This window comes from Xiphophorus hellerii, chromosome 6 (assembly GCF_003331165.1).
Source record: "Xiphophorus hellerii strain 12219 chromosome 6, Xiphophorus_hellerii-4.1, whole genome shotgun sequence".
Lineage (NCBI taxonomy): Eukaryota > Metazoa > Chordata > Actinopteri > Cyprinodontiformes > Poeciliidae > Xiphophorus > Xiphophorus hellerii.
In genome coordinates, this window is record NC_045677.1 from 13,681,038 (window position 1) to 13,691,355 (window position 10,318).

The 10,318-nt window shown below is 37.5% G+C and overlaps 1 protein-coding gene across 1 annotated transcript; it reads right to left on the reverse strand.

Moving 5' to 3' along the window:
- Window positions 1-366: 366 nt before the first annotated feature.
- LOC116721441 (RING finger protein 224-like) lies at window positions 367-8,687 on the reverse strand. Its single transcript, XM_032565157.1, has one exon. The coding sequence runs from the start codon at window positions 4,612-4,614 to the stop codon at window positions 3,982-3,984; it is 633 nt and encodes a 210-aa protein (XP_032421048.1). The 5' UTR covers window positions 4,615-8,687; the 3' UTR covers window positions 367-3,981.
- Between the last annotated feature and the right edge of the window lie 1,631 nt (window positions 8,688-10,318).

A 10,318-nucleotide genomic window follows, 5' to 3' on the forward strand; every position in this document is an offset into this window, starting at 1 on the left:
GATAAAGAACTACATGTATCTATGGTCTTACTATGGGCATAATTGTGTATTTCTATAAACAGTATACTTCATAAAGCACTGAAAATAGATGTCTAGTGGTGTTTCTTTCACATCCACTTTCACTTCAAGATGGGAAATGTGAAGCTGACCATCTCTCCCAAGATGAAACTCAGCAGTGAAACAGTATCAGTTTAGTTTTTTATTTACAATGGCTGTGCTCTCCCTAGTAGGCGACTGCAGTTTATTTAAATTATTGAAACAACACAACATGCACATATATCCTCTTGTTAGTCATGTGCCTTCATATATTATATAAAAAAATAGTGGTGGGGCACCATGGGCAAAAATGTCTGGCCCATTTATTGGTCCCAGTCCAGCCCTATCTTAAGTACATTAGTTGCTGACTTAAAGCATTTTTTTAGAAGAAAAAACATATATACAAATGATGCATATATTTTTTTTCAAATATGCATAATTTGCAGTTAGTAGACATGCAATCTTTTATAAAAAGAAGACTGCCTTGGGAAACAGGGTGGCTAAGTTGGTAGAACATACACACCATCTGCAGACATTGTATTCTATTAGGGTTCTTCAGGGTTTAGTTCCCAGTTTTGCGAAACAATGTGGACAGTAAAACACAACAAAATCAGTGGGTGTGCTTTTAATAATGATTTGTCATTAAACTATAGCTTGAGGTAAAAAAAAATTCTGAAAATTAATAGTTTGGAAGAATTTAGAAATTCCCTTGTAGTCATTTTAACAGTTTGTTAATTTTCCAATCCCTTTTTTTATGCAAACATTTTTTCACACACACAAGAGGGAGATTTTATACTTCCTGTGATTTATCATGTCATTTGTTTCAATTTGGCATAGGAAAATGTCCGTGTCCATACATAATACAGACAGAACATATTCTTTGACATGTTTAGGGCGACGAGATTAAGGTGAAGTTGCAAGATAAGCTTCGTTTGACACTTTTAACCTTAAACATTGAGATCACGTCACTTGACTCTGGAGGTTTTGCATGCTTTTTAGACCATATGTCTTTTCAGGGACATTTTGACAACTGCACACTCATTCTACCCCACGTCCCCTCATCCGCAAAATACACACCCCATAGACACACACACTCGAACACCCCCGCATACACAAGCGTGTGATCACATGACGAGTCAAAGTGCGTACAGAGAGTTGATAATCACTTTCCTCGGGCGATGTCTTTGAGGTTCTGATGGGTCACACACCAACAGAGGGTAGATGTTACAAGTATATGGAAGACTTTCATCTCCCCTGTGAAATATGTGTGTCCAATCTGATAATGACACATCGACACACTTTGCACACACTTAAGGCAAGTTGCAGGAAGATGTGTATCCCACAACTGTCTCTGTTCGATTCTTGACATTTGTGCACAGAAAATAATGGTTGGTACCCTGGGACTCACCCTGAGCTATTTCACACGTTTATTTTTTTTTAATTGTTCCGCTTAATAAATGATTTAAATCATTGAAAGTATAAAGTTTGTGATTCATTCCGCCCCTTCTTGTCGTGTATTGTAGAAAAGGTAAACAAATATGTTTTGAACCCCTGACTGAAGCCACTTAATGTCCAATTGGACTTATAGAGAGAGGGGAAAAGGGGTGCCAGGGGGGTTCTGTGGGGATTAGGGAACAAAAGGATCCTTCTCTGTCATCAAAGAGGATCTACTCTCCACTCATCCCCTTTTCTGTGGAGACAGCTTTTTATTTTTTGGGAGCTGAAGTGATGGCTGCAGGGAGGAGGAAGGGTGGGGAGATACCAGGAGAGTTTGATGGTAGGGGATGCAGATTTCAAAGTAATCTTTAACTTTAAGCCCTACAGTCCCCATGACATGAGCCCCTTTGCCCCAGACACAGTGTTGCCTATATTGCTCCAAGTAGAAGTTTGCCACCCCTCCTTTCTTTCTTTTTTTTTCTTTCCTCTCTCAACCTTTTGTCATGGTGGCATTTAAGCGGCATTACTCACTGACCAAAAGAAGGAATTCTTTTGAGGAACCTAAAAGGGATGGATTTTAACTACGGAGACCACTGTCTCCACTTAGAACAACACTGGGTGGATATAAATGCCTACTGTGTGACTCGGAATCAGCACAATGGAGACATCAGCTTTATCATAAGTCTTTGAGCCCAGTCAGTTCGCATTGTTATTTTTGCCCACATTTTTAGAAGATGTAAAATTATGTGAAAAAACACTAAATTAATAATTAACTGCCAATGAATAACCTTAAAACAGTTATGAGATGATTTAGAACCCTCCAGGAGGGCATCTGCACTTCTAATGTTTTGTCACATTACAAAACTATGTATTTAGGCCCCCTACCTCATAGTTATTTCTTTTTCTTTGAATGATTCATGTCCCCTCAGGGTTATTGATCTGGGATTCCCTGCTGACCTGCTCCACCATAGGGAGTCACTGTGATCACACAGAGGTAGTTATGAGATAAATAGGTTTGAGGTGATTGAAATAACTGTGCCTTAGCAAATAATACATCAATTTGATTAATAAAACACAAACAGATTGTTATACAACTTATGGATATTCTCACATAAGACAATGTTGATTTTTGAAATCATTTGAGGTTATGCTTTAGTATGTAAGTTTTTTATTTTGCAGATTTCAGCTCAATCTAAACTTTTCTAATTAATCAGTCTTTTAAGCTATTAGAAGCGTGGATTGTCGTTTTTTTTTTTTTTGCTGCAATGCAAGACTTTTTTTTTTAATAAGATGTGCTTTTATATAAATCTTATCTAAATAAATAAGGACGGTTCCAGTCATTTCACCTCTTTGCTTTTTACCTTTTTAGTTTGACTATTTTTTCTTATTTCAAGTGCTCTGTTGATCTTTCACTGTTTGGCAGCTTTGATGACTTATTACACAACTTTTTTTAGGTACAAAATGGAGCGCTCTTTTGAAGAATGTTTAGTTCCTGACATTGCACCCAACAGTGCAACGTTTTGGGCTGCCTTGACAATGACATTTTATACAAACTATGTTAAATGGCTGGAACAAAATGTCACAGTTTTCAGCAAGAGAGTACAGTAAAAACTCGATCAAATAAAATACTTTGACCAGTGTTGGAACTTTGAAGAGTTTTTTTTTTATCTCTAAAGTTCATGAAATACGTACATAACTACAATAAAAAAGTAAGTGCATACAATACTCTACAATATAAGTAGAATGAAACTGCACTGCAATAGGTATGTAAAGATAGGTAAAGAGCAAATTGATCCAGAGCCAAATGATACCATTTGCCATTGGCAGTATCAGTTCTTCTGACATAATCACCCGCTTCCAGGCAGAGCAGGGACCAACTGAGGCCATTCAATGGGGCTGATAACCACTGATAATCGCCATTCTATGGGATGATAACATCCGAAGCGGGTGCACCAATCGTCGCCTTGGGCAGGAACTGCCGTCTGCACTTGAGAATGCAACAAGAGATTGAAGTTTTTAACTTTTCTTAGAAAACAGTGTCTCAGTAGACTCAAAGGAATCTGTGATCACTATTGGTTATTTCAGTCTAGGTTTGGCCTTTCTATGAAGTACATATGTATTGTTTTTTCCATGTAGTGATTTTATTTATTTATTTATTTTTTTTTAGCACTATTCTGGCCTCTGAGACAGTACCACCCTGACAAAAAAAAGCTGTGCTGGCATGAAATGGACTGTTTGAAGATACTGAAAATAAGAAGGACTTAAAGGGCAACAGGAGGTTTGAAAATAAGGTATGAATTGGCTATGTTTCGCTCCTCACCACAATAAAGGAAAATCAAACAAATGAGCAACAACAATTCCCGACACAATTTGTCCATTTTCATAAAGCACACAGTCATTTATTGACAATCCGAATTGTTCTCAAAATTCACTATGGAGGCGCGTCAAGGCCTTGAATTTCACACCTCTAAATATCCCATTTCAAAAGTCCAGTTCGAACTCTGAGGATCACATTACATTAGAGGAGAGGGAACTAAGCGTGCTCGCTTCTGTTTCTGCTCCATACTTCAGCATGCACATCAACCAAGTGAATATTATAGAGAGCAGAGCCAGGACGCTGGCGACGAACAGACAAACTGGGCCGACAGGCGACGCTATATGGTTAAAGTTGTGCACGAAAATGAGGCCCAGAAATAAAAGCACCACCATGGAGAGGAAGGAGAAGATGGCGCAGACACAGCCCGTGGTAAAGGCTACGTTCTTGCAGGTCTCACAGCGTTCCTCGGTGGCAAAAGATCCGGACGGACCTGTCTGTTGTTCTTCCGTGTTTGATAAGCTCTGACGTTGATGCTCTCTAGGCGGAAGAGCCTCGAACAGCGCCCTGTTGTTCGGGAGATTTTGAACCTGATATTCCCGAACCGGAGTCCGATGGCGACACACGGGACAGCCGATCCTCCATCCTCGACCCTCTCGTGAGTGCAGAGTTTCGAGGCACTGCTGACAGAAGGTGTGGGAGCAGCTCAACTCTTTGGGCATGCGGCGGTCCAAGTCGTAGTGGTTGTAGCAGATTTTGCACTCGTATTCTTCTTCGTTAGACTGAGCAAAAGCAGAGCCGCTTTCTCCGTGGACATTGTCCGCCATGTTCTCCCATATTGCACGGCTTCATTTGACCACACAGGTTGTTTATGTTAATAATTAACATGTGCTCGGCATCAAATCAGTTAAAAACTTTTTTTTCTCCCATGTGCGTTTTTTTCTCTCTTCTTTTTCTTGTTTTTCTCTAAGTGTGAGTTTGACCTGGTTTCAGTTCAGCTCCATCCGGTTCACAGACTTGTGTAACGGTCCCGCTGGAGCAAAACCCGAGAACAGGGATGCTAAATCTAACCGTGAAACAACTACCGGAATAGACAAAAAAAAAAAAAAAAAAGAGAGAGAATAAAGAGCTACACAAAAGAGATGTTAAGATTGATTTTCTGATCCGTTGTCATCTGGTTGGTGTCACAACGAGCATCATGTGACAGATGCGCCCCATTAAACCGTGTAATTAAAATTGGGCACCTGCTCTAACAGTAAGAAGCGCTGTCAGATGTGTCGCTTTGAGTTTCAGCACCACAGCCATCGGACAGCGCCTAGCAGGGCAACGGCGGTGACACCTTCAACAGCAACCGCAATGTCTTTCAAAAGCATTCACGCTTCTCCTGTTGCAACAACAAACTTGAAAGAATGTAATGTTCCAAATCAGAGTAGCACATTATTGTGAAGAGAAAGTACAATGATGTACGTGACACGTTTCCATTTCTCATTACATTATCCTGATAACCCTAAGTAAAATCCAGCGAAACCAACTGCCTGAAGAACTATAGCAAATACAATTCACTTGTGTATAATTTCACGTCTACATAAATAGCTGTTTTGTGAAGCCCCCTCTTAGAGAGCATAAATGAACAAATTACATCATTAAATTGAATGGAAACGTAAGGAGTATGGTGTAAATGCAAACCAAGACATGCCCGTCCACCTAAACTGACAGGACAGACAAGGAGAGTATTGATAGACTCCACTTACAATCTACCTATATAATGGCATGTCCGTGTACTGTAAAAAAAATCATTCAAGATGCTGGTCACGTGAGACTAAAACCTGAAGTTGAAAGAGAACCACATTGATGACAGCATCATGAGGTGGAAATTATTATAGTGTGTCAGTGTCGTTGCTAAATACAGGGCAGTCCTGTAAGAAAACCTATTAAGACAGGAACAGAGGTTCACCTTAAAGTAGGACTCAACCCTTAAGCATACATCCAGAGCTACAATGGATAGCTCACAGCAAAGACTGTTCAGATGTCAGAAGTATATGAATACTTGTGCAAGTCATGTCAGAACATTATAATCCTTTAAAATCCCGCTTGAAACAAACCGTCTGTGTAATGTTTAGTCAAAGTTGTTAACTAAGCTATTATGGTCTCAACTTTTTCCCTGACCTTACTGGTGTTTTCCTTAGTCTTCATTATGTCCTTTATTTGTTGATGTTCTCTAACAAACCTTTGAGACCTTCACAGAACAACTGTGTTCATACCAAATTTAAATTACGCACAAGTGGACTTTATTTACTAATTAGGAGATTTCTCAAGGCAACTGGTTGGAATGAAGTTTCTTTAGATGTTTGAGATTATGAGGCAGACTTTACATGCACAGCATACATACACATGATAATTAAGAACATTATTTAAAACTTCATGGGTTTGTGTTGGCATAAAATGCCAACAAAATGGAGATAAAGTTCAGGAGTGCATTCTTCTGCATAGCATTGCAAAAGCCCCCTCCTTCCTAAATACACAGAGTATGTAATGGAAAAAATGGTGTATTCCATTTCCATAAGCTTTAAAAACAAATCATTTTTTGACAACCATGAGAAAGAGCATCTTGCAATGCAGAGAGTTTGAAATATAATTCTAGAAATTAATTCCCAGCACAGACCAGATTCCATTTTAACCAAATTACACTGCGTACATGCAGGTAATTTACTGAATTACTTCCAGGTTAGATATTTTTCTTTCTAGGTTTAGATTAGATTACTTTTTAATAATGTTATGTTGAATTAGTGGATGCATGCTCTGAGTATTTGTTACACTTTTCAACTTTACAAATTCAGATTGATAGAATAAAAAAGTTATTAGTACAACATTTGAAATAAATTAAAAATAAGATGATAAAAGCTGCAATAAAACAATAAAAACACTGATAGAAAGAAAAGTGCCCTCTTGTGGCCGAATTTATATGTGCATGTAAAGTAATTAATTCTGTGTTTCCAGTGGGAGGGATTGGGGGATTTTATGCTTTATCTAAAACTGACCAGAAATTAGGAGCTGTTGATTTTTTCAGGGAAAAGGAATTAATGATGTTTGAACAAAATTGGTAAGACACAAGATATGGCGGTCATAAGGACATGTTTAATGTCAATTGTGTACTTAGTTTAAATATTTTAATCTCTATTAAAACATTAATAGGTTTTGCATGACCTGACATAGTCAGCTTTCTATTGTCAAGTCTTTTGCCCTTAATGCTATCCTCATGAGAGCAGCTTTACAGGAACAGGTGAAAATATAAGTTTCTTTTGAGCTCTGCGACACAGATATCCAGCAGTTAATGTAACTTTTTATTTTACACATGCTACATTATTTTCTGCGAATTGTGTTATTTCTCTTTTAAGTCCAAATTGATACAGCATTCTCCAGTTTTCTGTAGATCTTTCTGATAGTTCTGCTTGTATCTGAAAAGCACGGTGTTCCTGTTGCCTTATACTTTATCAGAAGCCAAACAATAATCCTCACAAGACACTAAATTTGTCTTGGCTCAACAAATACAAATGCACCAAGTTTGCTTATTTGTGTGAAGAGGCAGAAAACCCACTTCTCTGTTATCACAGCATCCAGTAATGTGACTGAAATATCCAGAAGAAAAAGGCATGGAGTAATTCCAGTTAGATAAGAATCTCACAGGAGGTGTGACTGCATGTTCGTCATGAGACCATGAACTATTAGCTCGACGGTTTTCAGTCGGCGTTTGCTGGATTGCTAATTTATGCCTGCATGCCCTTTGGCTGTTGCTTTAACAAATGCTCTGATTATCTTCTTTTGGTTCTTCTGCCTCACCTGGGTTCGCCTTCTCAAGCCTTTGTCATGATAACTCCACTCAGTCTGAACTCCCACTGATAGGTTTTGGGGCCAGTTATATTTGATAAGATCAAACACATGAAAAAAAAAAAAAAAACAGCAATTCTTTTGATAGTGCCTTGTAAGTGGAACATTAGTATGAGAACGGATTTCCCTATTTCAAACCTCTGACCTACCTGAGATGTTTATCTTCACTGATGACTTGATCCTTCAGCTAATTTATATTTTTCCGCCATTATACTCTCCTTACAAAGTGAAGTAAGAGAGTTTTAAAGTATAGCTGTTTCTGAGCAGCTATACTTTAAAACATGTATGTGGATAAAATTAAATTAGCTGCCCTTTTTTAATTTATGTCATTCCTGAACTCCATTTTGATCATCATTACTTGGTCATGTAAATACGATCTTCAGCAAAATGTATTTAATTTTGGAAATAGAAATGAATCACAAACCTTTTATTTTGCATGCTGTAAAATCTTAGGCTAAATTAGCATAACCTTTAAATTTAAAATGTGTGGTTCCTAATTCTAGCATATCATACTACAATTTGTTCCTTGATTGACAAATATTTAAATCTTACAAAAAATTATCAGTTCTGTCCTATTCAAGAAAAGAATATAGGTATTACAGTAACTGGATTCCTTGAACTCTTCACAATCTGATACGGCAGATTATACTGTTTTTCCAATGTTTATGCTTTAGTTTTAATGACACATGAGATTTGACATATCAGACATATAAAGAAAAATAATCTAAGCAAAGAAAAAAAAGACAAAACATACAAAAGCTTGCAGTAATTGTCCATTATCCAAATCCTGAACCGATATTCATTATTTCAGAATAGAAACTTCAGTAATGATGCACTATTAAGAGCCAGTGGCCAATAAAGGTTAAGCGCATGATGTTTTACAACCAGCTGCCATTTTCACAAACTGAGAGCTATCTCTAAATAAAACAAATGTATAATACAAATGAAAGTTACTGCTTTCAGAGGTAAACATATTTTAGCACCAGCTAGATCAGGACCCACACTTGTCTCACAACCAGTCAGCAGAATGATAGCGAGGTAAAAACAACTCTAAAGCTTAATGTAAGGGGACATCAACAAATAGTGACAACTTGGCGTCATCAACTCTCCACATTAGCCATGAGATGCTACCTATACATACCAAATGGTTATTTGAGAAATACCCGATATAAGCTTTGTCTATCCTACTATCACAAATGTAAACATGTGGAGTTGGTTAAACTATTTTCAGACCTTAACTATAATGTTTTTGCTTTGACCAGATTAGGATAATGTTGTGGGCTGGATCTCTTTACAGAGCTCTTGGGAAGACATTTCTTATTTCATAGCATCATGAAATATCAGGCAACTTCTTCATAAAATGTTGGTGTACTCCCCTAAAACATTTTAATTGGTCATAATCCAGTGATTCGATGCATTAATGATCAGAAACACATGGCCATAACAACAAAGAAACTGTTCACCAGACACAATATCAACCCAATAAATCAACGATCAATTTAAAAAATAAAATCTGTATGGTGAGCTGAAGAGAAGAGAGCATAAAACAGGACCTTGTTAGAGTGCTTGCAATTTGGTTCTGCAGGATCCAAAACATATGGCCAAATCAACATGGTAATGGTTCAAATGACACAAAATCAATTTTTCCATGACCATCTCAGTTCCCAGATCCCAAACCTTTGGGATGACCTAAGATAACAGATCATAAGATGCAACCCAGAACTGGATGATCTTTCCTCTTTGCACAATGCAAAGAGGAAAGATCAAATCGCTCTGTCTGCTGAAACATACAGAGCAGGAGAAAACCAGCTATCCTTCTGCCAAAATGTGGTAATGTAAAACTAATAACAGCCAGTGACACAACATGTCACTGATGTTAATAAAGGATTTCTCTCAAAGTCTGTATTAAATAAATACATTCAAATAAAAGTTAGCTTTTTCAAAAGTGCTTTGTTTTTTTTAGTTTCTGATGTTATCCCGTCTTGTAAATCTGATGAGAAAAAGTTAGGAGTATAGCCAACAGATACAAACTTTTCCAATGAGTGAGAGAAAATAGGCTAACATTTCATTTAATGGAGACATGGAGAAATACTGTGCGTTATTGAGTTGACTGATTTAGAAATACATAATACAAATACATAGCCTCTGGATCATTGAGTTGTTACTTGTACACACTGCAACATGCTATTTCTCTTCAGAAGCATTTTTTTTTTGGCTGTTTTCTGACATAGCTTGTCCACCAGCCCTGCACATTTCTGACCCAGCTCCCCCCTCTAATTGATTTGGCACGGTAGATCCGATATCCTTTTCATGATAGTCAAACTTTACTATGATAACTCTCTATGGCCTCCATTCTTGCTTTTATAGAGGTATAATGTTTCCACGTCTTCTTTTGTGTCCACGCCATTATTTTTTACTGCCCAGTGTCTTGAGAGTTAAAAGTGCAATGAGAGAGAATATTGATTAAAATACCAATTTAAAACCTCTCTGCCACAAAAAGAGCGTGATGTTTACTTATTTTAATTTACATCTTCATAAAATCACTCCCTTGACGTGTTTGTTGGCCTGTTTGAAGGAGAAATTCTGATTGTAACGAACGTGTCCTGTTGAATATTGTGAGGTATATAAGTTTTGCTTGTTTATTCT

Excerpts from the sequence above, each read along its gene's own strand:
- LOC116721441 (XM_032565157.1), bottom strand. The coding sequence starts at position 4,614 with ATGGCGGACAATGTCCACGGAGAAAGCGGCTCTGCTTTTGCTCAGTCT.